Source organism: Passer montanus, unplaced genomic scaffold (genome assembly GCF_014805655.1).
Source record: "Passer montanus isolate IOZ18808 unplaced genomic scaffold, ASM1480565v1 scaffold53, whole genome shotgun sequence".
In the NCBI taxonomy this organism is placed as follows: domain Eukaryota; kingdom Metazoa; phylum Chordata; class Aves; order Passeriformes; family Passeridae; genus Passer; species Passer montanus.
In genome coordinates, this window is record NW_024370263.1 from 6566995 (window position 1) to 6592642 (window position 25648).

Genomic DNA, 25648 nt, shown 5'->3' on the forward strand with positions numbered 1-25648 from the left:
TGACATTCTGTTTGAACCCATCAGTGACTTAGAATTTGTGGAAGATTTGTATTTCTACTGATTTTTTTCTCATGAAGAATGGAGAATTGAAAACAAGGTACAGAGGAAACACAGATTCTGAAAAAACTAATATTGGCATGTTGTTGGCAGAAGAGAGAAATAGGACACCTTTGCTGCAATGTGTGTAGTTGCACTGCCCTGTTTTTTCTCTTAAATCCAGGTTTTGTTCTCCTAAAGAGCATGATTTTCAGAACTTGGTGTCTGAGTGCCAGGTGCCTCCCTGTACTGCATGGGAGTCCAAGAACAAAGGTTTTACTTGTTCTGCACTGGCTGAGGCCAGTGCTGGAGCAAGGTATTACAAAGGCTTCCCTTACAAGCAGGGTGTTACTGCAATACAGCATTGTAGCTCTATTGTAATACCTATCAAAGCTTCCCAACCAGCTCTTCTTCCCATCATCCATGTTCCGTGATCTGATCCATGCTCAGATCTCTTTGCCATGATTGCTTGTCTGGGCTCTTGTAGTGAAGCTGACCACAGTCTCAGGATCCTTTTGCACCAGAATGCCTCCATTCATTCCTTCCAACAGCTTCTTTTTGCAAGTCAAGCTTTTGCATTAAATCAGTTGAGTGGGACAGTTTTTCTCCCAGACACATCAGTGTTTCCAGCTGGGATCAGTGATAACTCAGCTTACAGATCTAAGCATACACTTGAAAACTGCAGCCTTTCTAGGGGCATTTTCTTGGGGGCAGCACCTGATTATTTCTATCTTTGATGTTATTTTTTTCCTTTCTCAGGAATTTACAGGCTTTTAATGCAACTGTTCTTGCAAATGTGCCACTGTTACAAATAGAAGCTGTTTTATGTGTTCCTGAGATAACCCTGCAACCTAATGCCAGTGAGATTGAAAAAATGACTATGCAATCTATCCAAGACTGTGTTGAGATCACTAAGGTGATTTCTGATGAAGATTTCTTTTTGTTTCCAGGGTTTGCTTGTGATTATAATGAACTAATCTTATTTTATGCTTGGGTAAGCATAAGTGTCAAAGGGGAGATTCATATTGCTTTAGCTTGAAATCAAAATATCCAGTACATTGTTCTAATTTTGCAGACTGTCCTAATTTTACAAACAGGTGATCAAGGGGAAAAAAAATCCATATGATTTTTACTCAGGTAAAATTGTTGATGACTTTTTAGCAGCTTTGTCAGTGTAAGGACATGATTTGGTTCTATAAATCAGCATACATCAGAAGGAAGTACTTCTCAGATTGCACTGCAGATGTTGCTTTCTGATGTATGAAAAAGCTGATGGAATAAGGAAAATGAGTGGCTTCCTCTACATTACATTACAATAGAAGCAGCAGAAAAAACAGTTCAGAAAATGTTGGAGAAAGGCATCTAGGACAGCAAATACCTAGATTAGCTATCTAACTTAACTGGCAATGATGTAACAATATTTTCCTGCATAGTTTCACACTGAGCTGCTTTCCTGAAAAGCCAAATAATGTGACAATGTTCCTGCCCTCTGCTGATGGACAAATGATCCAGTGAATGAATAAATTTAGTTTAAATGTGCTTTTTGTGCTCAGGTTTGCTGTTGCTCTCTACTGCTGCATTCAGACTGTTTGAGCCAATACCTTTTCCTCTATGTCATGCTATAATCAGAAGAGATTTTAGAACCAGACTGAGTAAAGCACAGAAAAGTTTTGTTAGGATGAAATGAACTCTTCTCAAGTTGATGGGAAAGTGTGATCTCTTTTTTGCTGTCAGAAAAACAATTGATTTGAGACATCATTGATATCACTTCCTACGTTGTGTACTAAATAATGGTGAGCTCCTTCACTGAAAGGGAAGAAAGCTTTGGAACAGGCTGCCCAGGGAAGTGCTGGAGTCACCATTCCTGGAGGATGTGTAGATGTGGCACATGAGTCATGTATGATTTAGTGGGTGACTTGACAGTCCTGCACTGCTTGGACTCAATGATCTTAGAGGGCTTTTCAACCCAGCTGATTCTATGAATGATTTAACTGAAATGACTCAACAAGGTAAGTGTTTTCTGACCCTGTCTTTAAACCTCTCCAGCACTTCATACGATGGATGCACGGAACGTGTATTGAATGCCCTCCTCAGCACGTCAGGGTGGATGAAGTTGTCACTTTCAGCTTTTACAGTGATGTCTCCCAGAGCCCTCTGGTAATTGAACAGGCTGTTCTCATCACTCAGAATGTCCAAAAACTCCTGGCATCTCTAAGGAATTGTTTGAACCAATGGAATAAGTATGACCTGCTGTGGAAATCAGACAAAAGTGCATTCCTGGACCGTTTAGCTGAAGAAAAGCCTCCTTGTGTTATCTTTGATGAGCACTTGCAGTTCTATATGAAGATAGCTCAGGAAGTGACTCAGTGTCCCCTGATTAAAGATGAACAATTTATCAGGCTTCAGCTGGCTCCTTTAGCCTCTGCAGTGCGGGAGAATGCTGAAAGCTGGCTGATGTCACTTGGGAAGTTGCTTAATAAGTTAGCAAGAGAGGAACTCTTCAGCCTTCAAGATGAGATTCAGGTAGGTGTTTTCAGTTTGTTTTTTTTGTTATCTTTTTCACATAGACTAAGAAATGACTCTGGCATATTATTTGTTTGTGTTTTGTGTTTGGCTCATTATTGTAATTCTGACAATTGCTTTCTCAGTGTTGATTCTGGAAAGGGTCTTTGCCTTTTACAGAAATTATCAGAGAATCTGAATAGACCCCCTGAAACTCTGGATGATCTCAGAGTTGTCCTGAGGGCATTTGGAGTGGTCAGAGACATTGCTGTTGAGGTGGAACTGAGATACTTAGACATTGGAGAGAGATACAGAACTCTTGCACTGTACAATATTCCAGTAAGTGCATGTCTCATCAAACCTTTCAGATCTGAGCTAAGGGCACAAATGCCTCACATGTGAATGCAGAAATGTTTTCCTTTTAAGATGTGTTACAGAATTACAGTGTTGTTGAGGTTTGAAGGGATGTCTGGAGACTCTGTAGTCCAGACTCCCTTCTCAAATCACGATGTCCACTTTAAAATGGACATATGGCACGTGTTTAAATCCGATTAAGGTCGCTTCAGTATTGGTTTGGTGTTTTGCAAATTTGTAATGTGAGCACATATTCCTCACTTTCTTGTGAAAGTGTGTGTCTATTTGTGTCTTGTGAGAGGTGCTACTTGTTTTGTTTTAGGTACCTGAAGAGGAGCAAGAGAAGTCTGACAGTCTTAGGGAAGTGTGGGAGACTCTCCTTATGGAAGCAGCAGAAGTCACTCGTAACCTAGATTGTAAAGGAGGTGTAAAAGAAGCATTCATAAAGGTAATACTTGTAATTAGCATAGAAAACAATTAGAAATGGAAACTATTGAATAGAACTGTTTAAATGATGTTCTTTTTAGGTGACAGAGCAACAAATTGCAGACTACAGCAAAGAGACAGAAGATTTTTTCCAGAAACTCTTGACTGAGGGGCCTGGCGTTGTTGGGGATGACCTTGATAAAGGTAAATGGACTAATGTGTGTGAAGTGATGTTTTGAAAATGTTAGTCTTTGGACAATTCAAATTTTATGTAAAATAAGAAAATTATGCTTTCATTATTAATATGCAAACTCATCAGCTGGGCATGTGAACATTTTTAGTCCTGGAACATCCACAGACTATTTGCAAATTCTGTCTTATTTCCCCTGATGATCCCTGTGATGATTTATCTGGAAAAATCCCTCTCCTTTTCCAGGACTAGAACTCATGGCTATGTTTGAAAAAGAATTAGAGAGATTGGAAGAAAGGCAGCGGGAACTGGGCAGTGCTGAGAAACTTCTGGGCTTGCCAGGAACAGTGTACCCAAATTTAATAAAAGCACAGCAAGATGCAAAAGCTATGAAGCAGGTCTATGACATTTATGCAGAACAAAAAGTGAGTGTCACACTGGGTCTGCAGGGACACACATGTGTTCATGCACAGATACACAGCAAAGATGGGGACAAGAGAAGATGCTGCATTGCCCCCTGCTTACTGTCAACCCTGAAGCCTTTGTGTGAAATAATCTGTGCCCTGTGAAATTATTTTAATATCATTAGTGCAACAGTTTCAGTGTCTCCATGGTGGACCAAACACATCCTCTCATCAGATGAGAGCAGACTTCTCCAGGCATCTAATAATTGTTGAATGGCATTTTACTGCACATGGTTCCTGATCAGTTCAGTGAAGCTATTTTGGATATAGGATGTGTACAGGTGACAGTGGGTATCTTGGGCTTTAACTATTTTTTAAAAAGTTTTAGTTTTCCAAAATTTAAATGCCCTGTAAAGTATGGTCCTGTTCTCTATATTCCCTTTTTATTATTTTTTATGCAAGTGGTTGTGTTTGGCTATGAATCTGTCCCAGACACGAACTAGTCTCTCCCTATGTTTGTAAAATGTTAACACAATTATGTTTTGGGGGTCAAAACCAAAAGGAATATGATTTTTTCCCCCTTCTTAATGTCCTTGTTTGCAGGCAGCTAAAGAGAAATGGTCTCAGACACTCTGGATAAACCTCAATGTCAAGGTTCTTCAGGATGGAACCGAAGGGTTTCTGAAAGCTGTTCGGAAGCTGCCCAGACAAGTGCGTGGTATGGCAATTTGTAAGCAACTGGATAAAAAACTGAAGGCTTTTCTAAACTCCATTCCTTTGCTGCTTGATTTGAAAAATGAAGCTTTAAGAGAAAGGTTTGTTTTGATTTATTTATATCCCTATATATAGAAGTATTTGATGTGTTTTGTTAGAACTTTCAGTTTCCATTACTGGGGTCATGCCACGTCCTGGGGCTTGGAAATTGATTTCTGCCTAGTGAACTTGTGTAATAGCATGAAAGGTGCTGCAATGACTGGGATAATTTATTTATTCAGACTAGTAGTTCTTATTTAAACAGCAGAATGCTAAACATAAGTTCATTATTATATGTTACTGTTGGTTTTGTTTTTTACTGTATTATGGTGTTAAACTGATATGTCAATTTAAAACAGGCATTGGGAAGACCTTATGGAGAAAACAGGAACAAGGTTTGAAATGAAAACAGAAACATTCACTTTGGAAAATATGTTTGCCATGGAACTTCACAAATACACTGTAGTTATCAGTGATATAGTTGGAACTGCTATCAAAGAACTTGCCATTGAGAAGGTAATGTATTGAATTATAGAATCATAGTAAAACTAGAAAGACAAAGATGACAACAATCAATTTTATTTAAGATTTTTAAATAGGCATGACTGCAAGTTTGGCCATCTTCAGGGAGCTGCCCTGAGGTACATGAGCTAAGATCTATAGCTCTGTTAATGAGCTCCTACTGGCACAGCATCCTTGCAGAAATGGGTTTGGCAGCAGCATATTGGATTTCTATGATTACAATAAGAAAGTTTGTCCTATGAAAATAGATCTGAAGAAGGATCAATTCTCTTGCTATCATTCTTTGAAATAGATTGCTTCTTTATAAACCAAAAATTTAGCTGGATTAGCTGTTTCATTTTTTTGCTAAGATTATAGACCTCCAGTTTTTGAAGACTGAAATATGCCTCTTTTTGTGTTCACATGCAGGGAATTAAGGAAATAATAGAAACGTGGGAAAATATGAAATTCCCTGTAGAAGTGTACACCAAAGGCACCGAGACACGAGGCTTTATTCTGGGATCTGTAGAGGAAATTTTAGAGACTCTTGATGACAACAATGTCAATCTTCAGAGTGTTTTGGGCAGTCGCTTTGTGGGTCCTTTTCTTTCAACTGCTCAAAAATGGGAAAAAACTCTGTCATTGATTAGTGAAGTAAGCGAGGTAGGAGGAAAGTGCTGGACTAAATAATTAATGTTTATTATTTGTAATCCAAATTTTCCATTGTATTTCTCTTTCCTCTGATGGTAACATTTGATTCATAGATCTGGATATCAGTTCAGAGAAAATGGATGTACCTGGAGAGCATTTTTGTTGCTGGAGATATCAGATCACAGCTTCCAGAAGAAGTCAAAATGTTTGACCGTGTAGACCAAATGTTTAAACAGGCAAGTAACTGACTTGTGATCAGCCTATTTAGTGCATTTTGCTTCCAGCTCCATATTTACTTATGGTCTTTTGTGGCATGTGTAATACTGAGAATGATGTGCTATAATTCATTGAGTATCAGATTGGGGAGCCCAGGAATTTTGTGTTTTACTTCATATCTATCATAACCAGAAGACTTCTCCTGATTTAGCTAAGATGGGCAGAGATGAGATCCTTGGTTGGCAGCATGGAGTAGGCAGAATCTCCTTTTCCTTTGATTATTTACAACTTTTTACTTTTACCTTGTTAAGAAGAAGCTTAGATGTGTTCCTACTGATTGAGGACCTATGTTCATGCTAAAAAGGCTTTCCTGCTTCATACCACTGTTCCCATACTGGACACATATTCCTGGTATGAATATGGCTTACTTACTTTCCCATGTGCAAAATTGAGAGAGTACTGTGATTTTGAAATATGTGTTTGATCACTCCTTGAAGTACCATTGTGTCCAGGAGCAGAGTCAGGTATGTGCTTAAGCTGGCCTGATTGGGGATACAGGCTTACACTTGCTTTTACAGTTGTATCTCCATAAACACACGACCTTCATGTTTTCATACAGCACTAAACCATTTCAAAACCTTGATTAACTTCTATAAGGACCTGTACTGCTTGTGCTGTTTGCCTGCTTTGTCATTTTCTAAACTCCCTTTTCTCCCTGTATAGATAATGGAAGAAACTGTAAAAGACCCGATAATAAAAAATTGCTGTGAAGTCCCAAATCGTCTGTCAGACCTCCACCATATAAACAGTGTGCTGGAGAAATGCCAGAAAAGCTTGAATGATTATTTGGATTCCAAGAGAAATGCTTTCCCGAGGTTTTTCTTTATATCTGATGATGAGTTGCTCAGTATCCTTGGCAGCAGCAGTGCACTCTGTGTCCAGGAACACATGATAAAGGTACAATGTCTGGCTTTCCACAGTGCCTTGTGCTTTTAGGTTCTTTAAAAAGTTTAACAGACTGTACTGTACATGCTCATAAAGATACATGAATATTTTTTGCATACAAAGAAAATCCTGGCAGCATCTTGGAGAAGCTTCTAAATAACCAGATCAAATCTGCACAGTCTCTGCTGCCTCACACCAGAGTGATCTTTTATTAAAGAACTTCCCTCACAGATTGTAGCTCCTCTTAGCTCTTATTTTGTAGGAAAAAGAAAATCAGTGTAATTTGGGTCTGATTATTTGCTTGCTATTCTGCAGTTCTGTTGCTGGGCTATACATCAGCATTTATGTTTGTTTACTTAGGAGTCAGATCTGTTTCTCTGGAGGAGGGCTGGGGCTGCATACACTTCCATTTGGGGGCTTTGTTCCTAAAATGCTGGTGAATTTCTTTGTTGGTGCATTTCAGATGTTTGATAATGTAGCCTCGCTGAGGTTCAAGGACGGTGACAATGATGAGAAGATTGCCACAGCCATGATCTCAGCTGAGGGGGAGGTGATGGAGTTCCGGCAGGATGTCCCTGCTGTGGGCAGAGTGGAGAACTGGATGACAGTAGTGCTGGAGGAGATGAGACGGACCAACCGGCGCCTCACCAAGGAAGCCATTTTTCGATATTGTGAGGACAGAAGCAGGTGAAACAATCAGTGCCAAGGGTAACACAAATAACCTGATGTGTTAGTGATATAGATAAGTTAAGGCATAATTTTACAATTCCTGCACAATTTATTCTGTGTTTCTCTGTGTGGAGGGATATGAATACATTCACATGCACTATTCTAACCAACAATGAAGAATGCATAATCTCTCATATCTCTTTTCCTAAATCTTGAGTTTTATTTTTGGTGTTGTGTGTTCCGTAAGTTTTTCTCACAGTGAATACCTCTTGAAAATTTTATACCTGGAACAAACAGCTTTTCTATCAGAATCTTTCCTAGGCTTTTGTAATCCCACAGCATACTTTGACAGAATTCTGTATATCTCTGAAAAGTTTGGCTTGTGTTGTAGCTGTTGCAGGAACAGGAGGAACCTCTTTTTTGTTTTTGTGGGTTTTTTTTCTTTCCTGATCAGCTACTTAAAATAAACAATAACTCAGCCTCCCTCACTGTATGTGTTTTCCATAGAGTTGATTGGATGTTGCTCTTCCAAGGCATGATGGTGCTTGCTGCTAATCAAGTGTGGTGGACTTGGGAGGTAGAGGATGTCTTCCGGAAAGTGAAAATGGGAGAAAAGCAGGCAATGAAATTTTATGCTAAAAAAATGCACAGGCAAATCGATGACCTGGTTACCCGCATTATGATGCCCTTGAGCAAAAATGACAGGAAAAAATACAACACTGTTCTCATCATCGACGTGCACGCCAGAGATATCATCGATATATTCGTCAGAGACAGGTAAGCACCAGCTCAACTCCTGAGCAAACAGCAAATGTAGGAGTTGCACTGCCCTCCTTTTGGCTCACGTGAGCTCTGTGTGCAGCATTCTGCAGGCTCAGGAGTTCGAGTGGGAGAGCCAGCTGCGGTTTTACTGGGAGCGCGAGCCGGACGAGCTGATGGTGCGGCAGTGCACCGGCGCCTTCTCCTACGGCTACGAGTACATGGGGCTCAACGGGCGGCTCGTCATCACGCCGCTCACCGACCGCATCTACCTCACCCTCACCCAGGTGCACCCTCGAGGACGTTGTGCTGACAACCCCCTGTTATACTTAGGCACATCTTGGTTTTATTGCCTCTTCCTGCTGCCTCCCAGTGTGAATGCTAAGGTGTTTGAAATCAGTTGTGATATCCTTCTCACCTCATTGCTGCAAAGACAACGTAGAAGGCATTCACAAAGTTTAAAGTTTTTTGTACCCAAGGATTTGTTTGTGGTTTTGTTACCAACCTAGCATAAATCTAATTCAAGCTCTGCTTTTTGGTTTGTCTTCAAAGGCTCTGTCAATGTTTTTGGGAGGAGCACCAGCAGGGCCAGCAGGTACAGGGAAGACAGAAACAACCAAGGATCTGGCCAAAGCACTGGGCTTGCTGTGCATAGTGACAAACTGTGGAGAAGGCATGGACTTCAAAGTAAGAGCTAAAGATCTGTGTTCTCTGATAAAATGCCAATTTCTGCTCTTTATCAGTGCCCAGGATCAGGACATACTCTGAACTTCTACATAAGTATCTCCCTTAGAGATACCATGCTGTTTGATAACTAAATTTAATAAAAAGTGTTGATTTTGAATAAATTCCTGAAGGAATTTCGGGCCCTTTCAAGCAGGGGAGCAATGAGTGTATGGTATATGTTTAAGTTTATGATAGGCAATCTGCAGTTGGCAAGTAATTATTAGAGGTTTATCCACCATTAAGTATTTTAGCGTGTTCCAAAGTTTTTTGACACTGAATCTTTTATATAGTCACTGCTGAGAAGTTTTTCTTGTTGTTCCTTTAGGCAATGGGTAAAATTTTCTCAGGCCTCGCCCAGTGTGGTGCATGGGGCTGCTTTGATGAATTCAATCGCATCGACGCTTCCGTGCTTTCAGTCATTTCTTCCCAGATCCAGACGATCCGAAACGCTTTAATGAATGGGTGGAAAAGATTTCAGGTAAACATTAAAAAAGAGGAGTAATTGTGAAGGCTAATCTTGGTTTTCAGGGCAAGATACAGGGTTAGACCCCATCATTAGATCAAAGGGCTGCTGCTTCTGTATTTTGTTTGTGCTGAATATTTCAAACTCCTGAGTATGTACTTTCGGTTTGAAAGATGTTAAATCCTTGCTGATTGCCTAATCCTTTGCTAGGTTGTTCCTTTGTGAAGTGAGATAAAAGTGATCTTAATAGGATAATAGCAAGTAAATGGCGTAATAGTCTATAGTAATGAGGAACAGCAGTAATTTAACTTGATGTGGATTGTGAGGCTTTATTTACTGAGGCTTTATTTACTGATGCTTATTGGAATTAAAAAACCTCAGACAGAAAATTTGAGGCTTGTAAAATATCTTAAAGAAAGTGCATTCATCCCATTGTTTGTATCACGATGACTTTCTAAAGCTAAATATTTTAGCACTTTGTCCTAAGTGGGTGCCCCAGTATTATTTGTTTTCTCTTTGAGCAAATAGTATTTTTTTTTAGTTCCTGATTCACATTGTTCTAATGTTTTCTTGTGCCTTTAGTTTGAAGGACAGGAGATTTCCCTTGACAGCCGTATTGGCATTTTCATTACAATGAATCCTGGTTATGCTGGCCGGACTGAGCTCCCTGAGTCTGTAAAAGCTCTGTTCAGGCCTGTGGTTGTTATTGTACCAGATCTACAGCAGATCTGTGAAATAATGCTGTTTTCTGAAGGGTTCCTTACAGCAAAGGTACGAAAATTATCTTGTTACCCATACCAATGTACCCACCCACGTTTGCATGGCCAGTAGCAATGTCCACATTTGTGATCATTTAATTTAAATATCAAACAGGTCCTTGCCAAAAAGATGACAGTGCTGTACAAGTTGGCAAGGGAACAGCTTTCTAAACAACATCACTATGATTTTGGACTGCGGGCCCTTAAGTCAGTGTTGGTAATGGCTGGAGAATTGAAAAGAGGATCAGCAGACCTCGATGAGGTAGATTTGCTGCTTAGTTACCCTGGGCATATAATCTTGTTTTCATTAGAAAGGTAATGTGTTTCTCCATCTGATGTAGTTTGTCTGGTTTGGAAATAGGAACATTGGTGTTATTATTTCCCTTTGTTCTTACTGAGTTTCATTGTGCTTTCTGCCAATAGAACTCCAGTCAAAGTAGGGAAATCTATGGAAAATGAGATATTTTCCTGCTTGTTAAGTCCAGGATGCAAATAGCCAGATGAATATCTCTGGATTACTAGCAAAACTGGATTTTGAACCAGTGAATGCTCCAGCTCAGGGAAGCTGTGGTGTGGGCTACTGCAGCCATTTGGCGTTTGATTAACATGGTAGAAAAAGGCAGTGTATTATTCTTAGTTATGCTTAATCCATATAAAATAACCTGTGTTGTTTCCACTAGGAACTGATGACAAAAAACATTCTAAAAGCTGTACTGAAATAATTGAGCAATAGTTTTTAAAGATTTAAAGTTCTGAACTACCTCATTTTAGCTGATAAGTATTTGGTAAAGATTGATTTTGCTATGTTTTGTCTAGGATGTTGTACTAATGAGAGCTCTGCGAGATATGAATCTTCCTAAATTTGTGTTTGAAGATGTACCTCTCTTCCTTGGCCTAATCTCTGACCTGTTTCCTGGCCTGGATTGCCCTCGAGTCCGCTACCCTGACCTTAATGATGCTGTAGAACAAGTGCTGGAAGAACGGGGTTATATTGTTCTGCCAGTCCAGGTATAAAAAATGTTAATTGCTTGAAGTTTTGTAGCAAATGTGAGGTTGCAGGTGCATTGTTGCACCCTGGAGTGGATCCAGGAAAAGTTATCTGATATAGACCTAAACTTGCCACAGAGTTATGACAGTAATCTACTGAATCCATGTTTATTTTTCAGGTGGATAAAGTAGTTCAGATGTATGAGACAATGTTAACACGTCACACTACAATGGTGGTTGGACCTACTGGAGGTGGCAAGACAGTTGTTATTAAAACCTTGTGCCAGGCCCAAAACAAGTGAGTGTAGAATGTAAACCAGGCTGTAAAATAACACAGTCTGTATTACTGTGCCCTGTCCAGCCATGACAGGATCAAGAGCTGCCCAGAGTATTTGCTTGGGTTAACATGAGATGATAGTGTGACATTTTACTATTGCTTTTTTTGCTGTATCTTTAGGCTGGGATTATTGACAAAGCTTTACACACTGAACCCTAAAGCTATGAGTGTGATTGAGCTGTATGGGATCCTTGACCCTGTGTCACGAGACTGGACAGATGGAGTCCTGTCAAACATTTTTCGGGATATCAACAGACCCACTGACAAGAAAGAGCGAAGGTAGGCAGCTAGGAATCATAGTGGTGGTTTTGAGATCCTGGGGTTTACAGCAATTAAAAAAATTGATATGGCACTATTTAAAAAAACAAATGCTAAATAAATAGAAAATGTCCAGAAGTCTTTCTGTCTCCTGTGAGCTTCTAGTCTCAGTGAAACTATGCAATTATAAAAAATGAATGGTAGACTTCAAAATACCTGGACTGACAATGACACCATTGTTGACACTTCTGAATTCCGAAATATGTTAGGAAAATCAGACATCAGTCAGTGCCCCATGGCTCTTGTACACAGGTACATTCTCTTTGATGGAGATGTGGATGCTCTGTGGGTTGAAAACATGAATTCTGTGATGGATGACAACAAGTTACTGACCCTGGCAAACGGGGAGCGGATTAGGCTTCAGGCACACTGTGCTTTGTTGTTTGAGGTAAGAAATGACTGTACCCTTTAATACACAGGAAAGGTTAGATACAGATAGGGATTCAAGGCCTGAAAAGCAGTTACTGATTACCTTTATCTTGTATGATTCCTTTATAGGTTGGGGACTTACAGTATGCATCTCCTGCCACAGTATCCCGCTGTGGAATGGTTTTTGTAGATCCTAAAAATCTGAGATATGAGCCCTACTGGCAGAAGTGGGTCAAAAAAAGAGAAAACGAGGTGGGAATTTCTGCATTTGTTCAGAGTATTTGTATTGAACTGTGTAGACAGTCTTTGGTAGAATTGATTCCTTCAAGAACAATCATATCTCGTCAGCCAGGTATTGATGGGAAGCTCTGCTGTCAAAATTTTTCTTTCCAGCTGAATTATTGTCTTTTTTGTGTTCCTTAGGAAGAGAAAGTGGAATTAGAGCGTCTCTTTCAAAAGTATGTGCCTTACCTTATTGACATGATTATAGAGGGAATTGTGGATGGCAAACAGGAACGAAAGCTGAAGACCATTATTCCTCAAACAGATTTAAATATGGTAAGAAACAGAGAATAAAGATTGAATGTGTTTAACTAAAAAGTAAATGGAATGATGGAGAAAGTAAAATCTTCCCATAGAAAGAACAGGAGAGTCTCTGCTGAAATGCCAGTTTCCTACTGATGAGCACAGAGACACCAAACCCATCAGCACCTAACAATGCTCTTCTACTGAACTTAACACATACAGCAGTAGATCCACCATGAGCAAAAGACCAGCTATCAGCTGAAAACATATTAAGAGTTTTCATGCATCTAAAGGGCAATTTTCTTTACAGATTTGTCCTTTTTCCAACAGACTGTGCAGTTGACTGTGATGCTGGATGCCCTACTTGTACAGCCTGAAAATCCTGATGTTCTGGAGTGTATTTTCTTGGAAGCTTTGTATTGCTCCTTAGGTGCTTCTCTTCTTGATGCTGGGAGAATTAAATTTGATGAAAACGTTAAACGTATTTCCTGCATGACTATTGTTCAGGGTGAGGATGTGCTGGCTAAGCCAGGGGAGCTTCCAGGTAGGATCTTGTCATAATTTAATCTGAATGCCATTCACTGTAATAGAAAAGTGATAGTTTTCATGAAGGTGCTAGAGTAGAGGAATTTTGGTTGATGACTTAGTGGGTTAAATGACTTGTAAATAGAACAAAGTGTTGCCCAACTTGGTGTATAATCTTACCCTTCATTTTCATCTCAATCAGATTGTTTTCTTAGGAAATATTTTCAGTGTCCTAAAAAACTTGCAGTTGCTTAATGGTTTGCAGGTCAGCTGTCAACTTTGTATGACTTCCATTTTGATGTATCTCAAAAAAAGTGGGTACCTTGGATGCAACTTGTTCCTGAATATATTCATGATCCTGAAATGAAATTTCTTGACATTCTAGGTGAGTATAAGATAAAATACAGTGATGATGTGCTTTTAATTCATAATGTGCCACCACTGAGTGCATGGCAACTTAAAATGATGCATCCTTATTCTGTACTGAAGGTCATCTATTCAGGTTCAGTTTCTTGTAATGGCACAAATCAGTTTCTTTAAAGTTCTTTCATAGTCATTTAGCAGTCATAAAGTTGATGCTTACAGCATTGTGTAGTAAAAAAGTGAGGAAAGGACGAAAGCACATTTCAGTCAATAAAGGTTATTTAGGAGCTAATAATGCCTTTTAAAAGCTGGAGTAGCAGAAGATTCACAGTTTACTCTACCAGAAATTCTAGGAAAAGCATCAGCTTGTGGTTCAGGTATTCAGTAGATAAAAATTACCTTCTTAGGGCTGCTATTGGTTGTTACTTGAAGCATTGCCTAATAGTGCTTTTCATAGTTAAAGACAAATTTGGACACCTTAATATACAGTGATACTCCAGAAAGCACAGGTTAACTTCACTGACATGAGAGAGAAATTTATGATCTCTGAAGTTGCTCCAAATGCAAGCAATTCATGTAGAAAAAAATTCATGTCTGTAGAGTTCTGGGAAAATGCTTCTGATCCAAATAAATCCTGATTATATCCTTGAAATGGGGATTAAATGGAGCTTAACCAAACCATGGCCCTCCTATATGAAAGATAACTTCGTTTTTAGTCTATATATATAGAAGAAAAGATCCCAATGACAAAGACTGAAAAGAGATGGTTAAGCAATTAAAATTTTCTTTCAGCATTGTTAGTGAATTGATAATTCAGATTATGTCTTTGTGCAACTGCATGTTAATACCTTGAGAGTATGTTCCAGCACTATTCTATAAATATAAATCCCCCAGCTGTAGTGCATTTTAATTTAGCCAGGGATTGTGTTCCTGCTCTTTTTCAGTGCCCACAGTGGATACCACACGCACTGCTTGGTTGCTGGGACAGATGGTGAAAGTGAAACGCCCAGTTGTTCTTGTAGGTGAATCGGGTACATCTAAGACAGCAACTACACAGAACTTCCTGAGCAAGCTGGACAAAGACCTTAATGTATGTGTGAGGCATTTTGCCCTGTTTCTAAAACTGCATTTTCATTCTTTGCCCTTGTGCAAAATTTGCATTGTGAAGCCTGAGTCTGTGGGTTGCAATATTGACTAGGGTAATGTGACTGCACCCTCCAGACCCAAAGTGTGTGACTGATTTGAAAATCCTTCCAGATCAAAGATGTTTTGTCCTCTTTTACCTTGTACAGACTCAATTATATAAAGTAAAAATATATTGTAGAAGTGCTGTGGGTGGGCTTACTTTTCTTTGTCACATGTAATTCAAGTGAGTAATGGATCTGAGCAGCTTTTCCTGTTTGTCTGACAGCTAATATAAAAAATATTTTTGAATACTCTAGTTGAAAAAATCCCCAACAAAACAGGTTAGAATCCATTCTTATAATCTCCTCCTGTTTGCAGCTGGTGCTGGTAATTAACTTCTCTTCTCGTACAACATCCATGGACATTCAGAGAAACCTGGAGACAAACGTGGAAAAACGAACCAAAGACAGTTTTGGCCCTCCCATGGGAAAACGTCTCCTTGTGTTCATGGATGATATGAATATGCCAAGGGTGAGCTGTCAATGTTTTTGCCAGGTAGTATAGAAACATTTAGGGTGGTACTGATATGGTCCTTCCAATCACAAGGCCAGTGTGCATTTAATTTTTCTCAGAGAAGAGGCACTTTTCCCAGAGGAGACACTGGGATGAGTGCTCGCAATCAGTGCCAGAGCTTTACAAATTGTCCCTTAGTCCCTGTAACGTTCTCCTGAGTATGGAACCCAATATTCCCACACTTAAAGCAGTAATTGATGAGCTGATGGCCTGTGCTTTGATGTGTCCTGACTCTTGTGTGTCCTGCAGGTTGATGAGTATGGCACACAGCAACCCATTGCCCTGCTGAAGCTGCTGCTAGAGAAAGGTTTCATGTACGATCGTGGTAAAGAGATGAACATTAAATTTCTTCGAGACCTGGGTTTTGTTGCTGCCATGGGCAAAGCTGGAGGAGGTCGGAATGAAGTTGACCCTCGATTCATCTCACTCTTCAGTGTTTTTAACATCCCTTTTCCTTCTGAGCAATCACTGAATTTGATCTATTTCTCCATTCTGAAAGGCCACACTGCGGTAATTTCACTGTTTTTAGAGGATTACTCAACAGGTGTATTATTTTTAAATAGACATTTATTTCTATGGTGTTGCAAGACCTGAAATCTTTGTTACCTTTTTTTTTTTTAATGTATCTAGAACCTCACACAAACCTTTTCTTTCCTCTTCTCTTTCCCAGTGGATTTTACATTGTTTAGATAAGTTCTTGTGTAATATGTAAACATTCAAGCTAGCATATAATTTACAAACCTGGGGCTTTTCATTTGTTGAAATGTGTGAATGACTTGGTTACAGTTCCTTTTAGCAAATACACAAAGATCTGAAAATTCTTTCCTGAATGAGTGTGAAAAATACAATATAATGCAACAGACTGCATTACTGGCAAGGTACCTGCAAGATTAGATAAGAAAAGGGCAGTTTAATTATTCTGCTGTAGAAATCTTGTAGGAATTCCAGTCACTGAGTTTGATGTTATCTTGAGCACTGAGAAGGTTCCAGAATGAAGATTGAGCCTGCCCTAAACATTTAACTGCAGAATATTCATACTACAGGGAATTGTTGAACCAAACAGGTTTAGAAGCTGGAAAGCAGATTATGTTTAATAGCATTGAATTCTGTCTGGGCAGTCTCACGAAAACACCTCTTCTTTCTCATGTTTGCAGAACTTTAATGAGTCCATATCATCCATCTCTGACAAGATCACTCAGTGCACTTTGGAACTTTATAAAATGATTGTTACTGACCTGCCGCCTACTCCTTCCAAATTCCACTACATTTTTAACCTGCGAGATCTTTCCAGGGTCTATAATGGACTTGTTCTTACAGATGCAGAAAGGTAAGAGTAGAAAAATTGTCATTAGTGGCCCATCCTTTTTTTTTTTTTTTTTGGTGAATCTGAATGAAATTGAGGTGATTTGGTACAGGAAATATATCACATTTGGTCACTTTTCATTAAACCACAATGAGAAATAGAACATCCTAAATTGTGACCTTAATATCAATGCTAAACACTGATGCATTAGTCTCTCTTAAATGAGATACCAGAGGTAAAAATGCAAAAGAACCAAATCATAAAGAGTAAAAGGGTCAATCCAGAATTTGGTCCTTGTTATTAACCATATGGCCTTAGGAATCATGTCAGCTCATTTGGTGCAGTCTGATATTTTGATGTTATTTCAGGTTTCACACAGTGACCCAGATGGTGAGAGTTTGGAGAAATGAGTGCCTGAGGGTTTTCCATGACAGGCTGATTAATGAAGCAGACAAAGAATTGGTGAGTAATTTCTTTCACTTTTTTAGTAGTCACTGACTATTATTATGGCAGTTAATTTGCAACAGCAACTCTACCAAGCATTGGACTCAGGTCTTGCTGTCCAACTGCAGATTTGTGTAAGCAATATGTTGCTCATTAATTTAAAACATGGCCCATGGAAGATTTTTTCCTAAAACAATGTGGGCAGACTAAGAAAGCAGATCTACTGAAGGAATGGAAAGTATCACTTGGTTTGCCTGTCCAGGAAAATTGATTGGCAGAAGTACAGCTGACAAAGTGTGAAAGAAGTATAGGAGAAAACTCAGGAAATCAAGTCAGTATTTTCCTTCAGGAAGGATTGTAGCAGAATGTGGCTGTAAAATCAAGTAGTAAAAAGAATAAAAGCCAAATTCTTACACAGTGAATTTAGTTTTGGCTGTTATGTAAATTGGAAAGTGCTTCAAATTATATCTTTAAACACAAAAGAGAACAATGCAAATTTTAAACCTTGAGATTTAGGAGAGAAATTGGTATAAAGTCTACTCATCTATAAGCAACCTGCTTTGCTTTGGAAGCTGCATAGATGAAAATACCTAGACCAAGAAGGCTTCAGATTTTTCTAGTTAAAACTTTCTCCTCTAACATACAAAGATACATCTCCAACTCAATTTTCACAATGCAGAATATTAATGCAGCCTTTGAAACTTTGTGAGAGATCTTTCTGGTGAGACATCTATGAATGCTGAAAAGGGAAGTTCATTAATATACTGTTTACACCAAAATGTTTTATTGAACAGGCTTCTTCCTTTTTGTTTTGATGTTCCACAGTTGATTGGCTCGAACCATTCTTGAACTGCCTACTAGATAATTTTAAATCATACATAGGACACACAAGGGGGCTGTAATCTTTGGATCTTCTAGTGACATAAGTATCCCCTTGAAATAAATCAGTGTTTGGGCAAGAATCTGCATTATCACCTTTCTAAGTATTACTGGATTCACAGTCAAATGTTTTGTTGTGCTGCCTGACTCATTTCATGTCCATGAAGGTACAAGGCCACATAAAAACCCTGGTTGAAGAGCATTTCGCCGATCACCTGGAGCACGTCATGAGGGATCCGATTCTTTTTGGAGATTTCAGAACAGCCCTGAATGAGGCAGAACCTCGTATTTATGAAGATATCCAAGATTATGAATTAGCAAAAGCTCTCTTTAAGGTAGAGTGCATCAGCTGGGAACTGTGCCTGAGGAACAGGCAGGAGCCTGCCTCCAACTGCAGGAAATCTGTCCTCTTCTGTGTGCACACAGAACTTTATGTTCTTCAATGCCCATTTGGGGTTTGCAGTGATGAAAACTGAGGATCAGCTACAGAGTCAGCAGTGTTTTCCAATAGTTCATTTTCCCTGAGGAATGGGAAAGGAATAATGCTGCTGAACGGGCTATTTTCTTAATGTTATTAATTGTTTCATTGGTCTCCTGGTAACATTCTGTTCACCTTTCTCTGAAGGAAATTTTGGACGACTACAACGAGTACCATATTAAAATGAATCTGGTTCTTTTTGATGATGCTCTGGAGCATTTAATCCGTATCCATCGCATCATCCGGATGGACCGCGGGCACGCCCTGCTCATCGGAGTGGGAGGCTCAGGAAAGCAGTCCCTGACCAGACTGGCTGCTCACACAGCTGGTTGTGAGGTTAGTGACCCTGTGTCTTGGCTGTGGAAAAAGACAAGGAAAGCAAAACTGGTTGGGATTAAACTGGGATGGGAATGAGTCAGTCAGTCAAGACAACATCAGGCTGGCACCTCTTCCCTCTGGAGAGAAATCCCAGGTGAGGAGATTGCCAGGAAGTCCAAGATGATGACTGTGTGTGATCTGTCAGTGCCTGAATCTGGGTTTTGCACTGGGGAAGGAAAACCAGGATGGGTTTGGTGATGAACAGCTAATTGTCCCTAACTGCTGCTGTTGATACTTAAATGTGTTACAGCAGCACTCCAGTGCTGCTTGAGGAGCCTTGTTGTGATTGATACAATTTCAGAGAGGAAATGTTCCTCTCAGAGGCACTTTACTTAAAAAGGCTTGGAAGGAAAGAGCAAAAAAGGAGCATAAACACAAAGCAATTTTGAAAATGCAAACCTGCAGGGTTGTATAAATGCACAATTTTATTGATACTTAAACATTTACTGATGACTGGGCCAAACCAACCCCCTTGATTCAGTCTAAGTGAAATTCAGAGTTACCATCATGTCTTGGTTCCATCTGTGTCTTCTCAGTGTATGTTTTCATCCTTAGGTATTTGAGATCATCTTGAGTCGAGGATACGGAGAAAATAATTTCCGAGAAGATTTGAAAAGTTTGTATGAGAAGCTGGGTATTTATGACAAGTCAGTGGTCTTCTTGTTCACAGATGGCCATGTGGCAGAAGAGAGTTTCCTGGAACTCATCAACAACATGTTGACTTCAGGTGCCACTGGCAGCCTCTCTGCTTGTGACTCATAATCTCAGCTGTACCCTTGACACAGCTAATTCTGGCTCACCCTGTGTCCTCTGCTGCTCTAGTTAGTTACACTTTTCAGTACTACCTGAAATGATCTTGGCTTAGTAATGGCTTTCTGGAACCTTCTTACAGTCATTTTTGTCTCTGGGGAGGTTATTGGGTTCATTCATGCTGGTGATGATGCTGCAGGAGTCTCTGATTTCTTCCAAGACTGAGGGAAACTTCAGCTGCATTTGGCCACAAACCCAGCTGTTATGCAATTGGCTGTTGAATAGCATTCACCTGAACTGCAGCAACTGTTCTTATTCATGTATGTATGTCCTGAAATGTAGTTTGGTATCTTCTAGCAAATGAAGCAGCTGGCCATGAGTAGCAGCTGGCACTGTGTGACCACCCTCTCTATAGAAGTTCCTCCACAGTCTGATATGAGAACAGATGAGTTAATTGTATCCCTTTTCTTGTTCTACTTTTCCTTGTCCCTGGTCTGTCATTAGGTTACTTATGCAGTATTTGCCACAAGACTGAGAGAACAGAATTGTAGGCTGATGGTTCACAGACACTAATGAAGATTTTCTTTGCAAAGTCCTGTGACATTTTGTAAATGTTGCTGAAGCCCAAACAAAAATGAATTAATTATTCCTCTAAATCTATGACCTATTTTCCATGGGGGCTATGGGAAGGAGGAGAAGCATAGAGAGATGAATTGGTTCCTTCAAAACTACTCAGAATCATTTTTGCAGAACTAGGATTAAAATTGGTTTCTCATCTGCCCTATCCCCAGCCATATGGTTTCCTCTTGCTGGTGGTTCTCACTAGCATTCTTCTGTCCTTATGCTGCAGGAATGGTGCCAGCCCTTTATGCAGATGATGAGAAAGACTCCATACTAACTCAGATTGGAGAAGAAGCTACTAAAGCTGGCATGGGCCCAGCTAAGGAGAGTATCTGGCAGTATTTTGTAAGCAAATGTGCAAGCAACCTTCACATTGTCCTGGGAATGTCCCCAGTTGGGGAGGACCTGAGGACGTGGTGCAGGAATTTCCCAGGTATCAGTTTTCCACACTGCTTAGTCCCTTTCCTGTGAAACACAGATTTACAGGCAGAGAAAAATCTCCAGTGGACACTTAGTCTGGCAGCTAAAACTAAGCAGAGCAGGTTTCATGATTAAGGGTTAGCATTGCATGTTTGGTTTTTTTTTTTTTCCAGTTAATTACCACATATCAGTGAACAATATTGATTAGCATTTATCACATCAGTTCATTTTGCAGCTGAACAGCTAGAAATCAATTGATCATCCTCACTGAACTGGAAATACACAGCCTTTGTCTGCAGCCTCTTTTCTGTAGTTTAGAGCAGAAAGTGTGGTGTTAAATCATGAAACTAGGATGGTGGGAAGAGAAATCTTGTGTGTCCAAAGCTTGGCAGATACTGCAGGTGGCTGAAAGGAGTCCTGGGAAACAGGAGAGACTCATGAAAGATGGGTCCAGGTGGGAGTGCTAAACCAGGCCCTACAAAACCTTATTTATTGCAGCTCTTGACTGTGTCCTGTAGAGCCTAAGGAATGGTCCTGTGGGGTTAGCAGGACACAGGGGCACAGCTCATTATTTATGTCAAAATCAAAGTATGGGCTTTGTGGTAAATTCTGTTACTAAGAAAGAGTCAAGACTAATTTGCAAATTCTTGGTGTAAATAAAGCTAATTAGAGGATTGCCTATCTGATTAGGGGTTAGTTTTACAAAGGAATTTTTCAGGTAACACTGTCCTTTTATTTTTAGGTCTTGTCAACAACACTGGTATTGACTGGTTCTTGCCCTGGCCTGCCCAGGCCTTGTGTGCAGTTGCTCAATCCTTTCTGGGTATGTAACATGTCAGTATTTCAACCCATTAATCCTTGGCATAGCCTAAGAAATATATTCTTTACTTTGCTATTATTGTACATTTCACAATTTCATTTCCCATTGTGCTTGTTACCTTGAGTCTAAATGGGTAATGCAAAAACCCAGTCAAAAAATGTCACATAATCAAATAGATTTTTAAAATTGATAAAATTCAAGTTCCAAACTCTGCAGACAATGTGGCCTGACTGCCAGGAGGTCCCCTTTGGCCTTGCTTTCTGCCCCAGAAAACTGACTTGTTTTGTGCCTGGCTTAGATGTACATAAGAGATGGTAATTCATGTATTCTGAAAAAAGCCACAAATCTTTGAAATTTTTTATTTCTTCTGCCCAATTTTAGCAAAAAACCCACGCATCCCACCAGAGAACTTCCAGTCAGTGATTGACCACATAGTCATGGTGCATGAATCTGTAGGGGATTTCAGCAAGAAATTTCTGGAGAAACTGAGACGTAGAAATCATGTCACACCAAAAAATTTTCTTGATTTTCTCAATACCTATGCAAAGTTGCTGGATGAGAAAAATGAGTTCATTTTGGGTAAGCCTATGTAGATGTTTTCTCTTTTTTAATAAGTCATTTAAATGTTTTAAAAACAAAAGTTCTGGTGAGAATCCCACATATTACCCAGAATATGCAAAAACTGTGTTAGTGCTATCTCAAATGCTGTGCTGGCACACAGCTGTGGAGCTGTGTTTTGACACTGACCCAAAATCCTGGCCACACATGAATGTTCAGACTCTGTCAAACAATGGGCTCTCCTCAAATCCTTTTGTGAATGAACATGAGCCAGAATCTCCAAACCAGACACTCCTCTGCTTGGGGAAGAGTCATGCTGAAATCTAATAGCAGTATGGCTTCACTCAGGGTTTGACTTTCTTCCTCAAGCAGCAGTTCTTATTCATACCTCAGGGGCACTGAAATGTGTGAAGAGGATAAAACACAAACAGTGTAATGTGGCAAATATGTTGTGGCACGGGGCCACTATGTCAGCTCAAGTGACTTTAGCAGCATTTTGGCTGGCAGGCCCAGGAAAGGAAAATCTCTCAGTGCACCTCTAAGGATATTTTCTCTTTCTGAGATTGTCTGTTGCTGTGTGCCTGAACACAACCAATGAATCACTGACATTTCTCCTTTTTTTCCCTACCTAGCACAATGTAAACGGCTGGATGGGGGCTTGGTTAAACTGAAGGAAGCTGCTGTGCAGCTGGCTGAGCTGAACGTGAAACTTGCTGAGCAAAAGATTATACTAACAGAAAAAACAGCTGCTTGTGAGGCTTTGTTAAGAGACATTAAATTAAACACAGAAATAGGTGGGTAATTTACACCTAGTGAAGTGTCCCACAGGCTAAGCAGGGCTCATCTGTGTTAGGCTGGGTTGGGAGACCCTTGAAGAGCTCTTCTTGAGGTATCCCTCTTGCTCTGTGTGCTGCTCCCATGCCATGCCAGAAGAGCAGGTCCCCTGCTTTGCCCAGATTGCTATCTTTGCTCCACATTTGTGGAGCCCACAGTACTTCACACAACGTTTGCCTGCCCTTGTCTTCCCTTTCCAAGGTGTAGGGCATAATGTGGGAAAGGCAGTAGCAAGAAAGGCAAGTTCTGATTCAGGCATTCAGTATTAGAGGGAAACCTGGAGGAAAAGAGATTGTGCATGCTGTTGTGTGGAACACTAACTGTTCCTCACCTGGTGATGTAGCTGTAACCAGAGGCAAGCTGCAATCACAAAGGTTCTGACTTATGGTAATTTCTGATTTTCAGCAAAGAGTAAATCTCTATTAGTGTATTACTATATGTTCTGTATACCAACCTGAATGATTCATTTATGGTCCTGCCTTTGCAATTACTAGCTGAGGAGAAGAAAAAAATGGGTGAAGAGAAAGCTATAGAGATACAGGAGCAGAATGCAATTATTGCTGTGGAGAAGGCAGAGGCTGAGGCAGCACTGGATCAAATCAAGCCTATCATGGAAGCTGCCAAACGGGAGGTGGAGAAGCTTGACAAGGCTGAAGTTACTGAACTCAGGTGACTCATTTGTATGTACAGTAGCATAAACTCTTGGAAATACCCTGAGAGACTCTTGTTTGCTGGGTCTGAGCCTTAGTTTCATCTTTCTCACCGGCCTGTGAAGGTCAGGACATCAGATGCCTGGGTGCAGAGGTCACAGAGAATGCCCTGATTCCTAGCCAAGCCTTTGCCTTAGACAGTTCTTCCAGGCCTTTGTTTGCTGTTTACCCCATCATTCTCTGGCCTGTGTTTGATGCACCAGAACCTACTGTGGTTTTTTGCCTGAACAGTGGCTGTCCAAACCTGTTCATTCCTCCACTTTTTTCCTGTGTAAGTAGGAACACATAACAGTTATTTTTCAGGGATGCCTTCATAGCAAATGTATTTCCCTGCCTAATTACTCCTCCCTGTGTTTTGATAATACATCTTTTTTTAAGGATTGATATAAAGGCACATCCAGTCTTTGGCTCTCCCTGAAATATTTGTCCCCAAAATAGCAATGGCTCTCCCTTCCCTGCCACACTTGTTTGCTTTCTGTCACAGATCTCTGGATTTTTCTCCAGCTACTTCACTGCCTTAGAAAGAATATCGAGGCTCAGTGTTTTAACCTTTCCACTGTTGAAATAATTTAGTATTTCATGGATCAAATTGTCTGAATACAAGAATTGGTTCTGAGCTTTTGAGTAGTTAATAATTTATTGTCTGATTTGGGTTATCTTTTTCACTGTTGTGGCTTGTCTTATGTACAAGCTCCTGTATTGCAATGCCTCTCTTAACAAACAGGCAGTACCATGTCTGCCATCGTGTGCTTTGTCTCCTTTTTTCTCTTCCACTGTCTCTTTCACCTGTTTTCCAGGTCCTTTGCAACACCCCCGAAGCAGGTGCAGGTTGTTCTGGACTGTATTCTTATAATGAGAGGTTACAAAGAACAAAACTGGAAGAATGCCAAAGCAATGATGGCTGACACAAATTTCCTGCGACTTCTGTTGACGACAGATTTTAGGGAAATTCCATGGAGCAATGTGAAAGCTATGAGAGGTGAATTCCTGTGCTGGGTATTGCAGTGAATATAGGATCTTGTTAATGGGAACAACCAACAGAGTCTCTTTAATATTCTGTCAAATATTTCCTATTGTCTGTCACAGCAGTGGTTGGTGCTGCTGGTAGAAAAATCTATTTCTTTGAGTGTTTGTGTACAGTTCTTCAACTCACTTGCAACATTTTTGTGTTTGCCAATTTAGCTCTCTTAAAGAATCTTAATACTACCTGGGCTGAAATGGAAGTTATCAGCAGAGCAGGACTGGGAATGTTAAAGTTTGCTGAAGCAGTGGTGACCTACTGTGATGTAGTTAAAACAGTCAAGCCAAAGGAAGAAAAGGTAAAACATGTTGGAATCAAATTGAGAGACGATCAAAACATAATCCTGATGGAAAAGATAATACTTTACCATTTCATAGACTGTCCACTTTTCCTATTGAAGTGCTTAAAAAGTGGTGTTTAGGAGAGCTACTGTAGTAGCAGTGAGGCAGGTTGTCAGTCATAAATCACTGTATTTGTTGTGTCAGGATGCTGGGCTGTGGGTTGCCATGCATGCCAGTGGTTGAGGGATGAGGGAGGAACATGTTCAGTTGGAATTTTGTAATCTAACATGCTTAGAAAAACACAGTTTAGAGCTGTTTACTAAAAACAAGCTTTAAAACCCATGGCATTTGGACAGAACAGAGGTCAGTAGTACACTAAATCCATGTTCCTTAAGCACAGACCTTTTGATTAGCTTTTTCTAGGTTGATTGGAAATTCACTGTATTACCAAAGGAAATCTAATGTTTGACAGATGACACTGTACAATTTTATCAAGAAAAGGTTATTTTATACAACTGACTACAGAGCAAGTATATTCACTAGATGATGTGTCTGACTATTTTTGGAGCCTTAATATTGTTGTTACTAAGCAGACAAACCTCCCCTTTTGTCAGAGCATGATGACCTCCAGTGCTTTAATACTCCTTGTGGGTACAGAACTGGGAGATTTTTCTGC

At 40.0% G+C, this 25648-nt stretch overlaps 1 protein-coding gene across 1 annotated transcript in view; it reads left to right on the forward strand.

Moving 5' to 3' along the window:
- The window catches only part of DNAH10 (dynein axonemal heavy chain 10), a 49941-nt gene that overhangs the window by 9246 nt on the left and 15047 nt on the right, over nucleotides 1-25648 (forward strand). Inside the window, exons 14-54 of the mRNA XM_039724668.1 lie at nucleotides 796-952; nucleotides 2083-2559; nucleotides 2719-2877; nucleotides 3215-3340; nucleotides 3420-3522; nucleotides 3755-3933; nucleotides 4516-4727; nucleotides 5025-5181; nucleotides 5596-5829; nucleotides 5931-6053; nucleotides 6757-6990; nucleotides 7442-7665; nucleotides 8155-8424; nucleotides 8510-8693; nucleotides 8959-9093; nucleotides 9458-9610; nucleotides 10178-10366; nucleotides 10469-10615; nucleotides 11170-11361; nucleotides 11520-11638; nucleotides 11798-11956; nucleotides 12248-12383; nucleotides 12494-12616; nucleotides 12788-12922; nucleotides 13220-13433; nucleotides 13680-13799; nucleotides 14722-14867; nucleotides 15281-15433; nucleotides 15725-15985; nucleotides 16630-16802; nucleotides 17147-17240; nucleotides 18269-18436; nucleotides 18727-18915; nucleotides 19513-19684; nucleotides 20558-20761; nucleotides 21491-21571; nucleotides 21950-22147; nucleotides 22759-22920; nucleotides 23455-23629; nucleotides 24468-24649; nucleotides 24853-24989. Of these exons, the coding sequence (XP_039580602.1) occupies nucleotides 796-952; nucleotides 2083-2559; nucleotides 2719-2877; nucleotides 3215-3340; nucleotides 3420-3522; nucleotides 3755-3933; nucleotides 4516-4727; nucleotides 5025-5181; nucleotides 5596-5829; nucleotides 5931-6053; nucleotides 6757-6990; nucleotides 7442-7665; nucleotides 8155-8424; nucleotides 8510-8693; nucleotides 8959-9093; nucleotides 9458-9610; nucleotides 10178-10366; nucleotides 10469-10615; nucleotides 11170-11361; nucleotides 11520-11638; nucleotides 11798-11956; nucleotides 12248-12383; nucleotides 12494-12616; nucleotides 12788-12922; nucleotides 13220-13433; nucleotides 13680-13799; nucleotides 14722-14867; nucleotides 15281-15433; nucleotides 15725-15985; nucleotides 16630-16802; nucleotides 17147-17240; nucleotides 18269-18436; nucleotides 18727-18915; nucleotides 19513-19684; nucleotides 20558-20761; nucleotides 21491-21571; nucleotides 21950-22147; nucleotides 22759-22920; nucleotides 23455-23629; nucleotides 24468-24649; nucleotides 24853-24989 (7156 nt within the window). The remainder of the gene's footprint in view (nucleotides 1-795; nucleotides 953-2082; nucleotides 2560-2718; nucleotides 2878-3214; nucleotides 3341-3419; nucleotides 3523-3754; nucleotides 3934-4515; nucleotides 4728-5024; nucleotides 5182-5595; nucleotides 5830-5930; nucleotides 6054-6756; nucleotides 6991-7441; nucleotides 7666-8154; nucleotides 8425-8509; nucleotides 8694-8958; nucleotides 9094-9457; nucleotides 9611-10177; nucleotides 10367-10468; nucleotides 10616-11169; nucleotides 11362-11519; nucleotides 11639-11797; nucleotides 11957-12247; nucleotides 12384-12493; nucleotides 12617-12787; nucleotides 12923-13219; nucleotides 13434-13679; nucleotides 13800-14721; nucleotides 14868-15280; nucleotides 15434-15724; nucleotides 15986-16629; nucleotides 16803-17146; nucleotides 17241-18268; nucleotides 18437-18726; nucleotides 18916-19512; nucleotides 19685-20557; nucleotides 20762-21490; nucleotides 21572-21949; nucleotides 22148-22758; nucleotides 22921-23454; nucleotides 23630-24467; nucleotides 24650-24852; nucleotides 24990-25648) is intronic.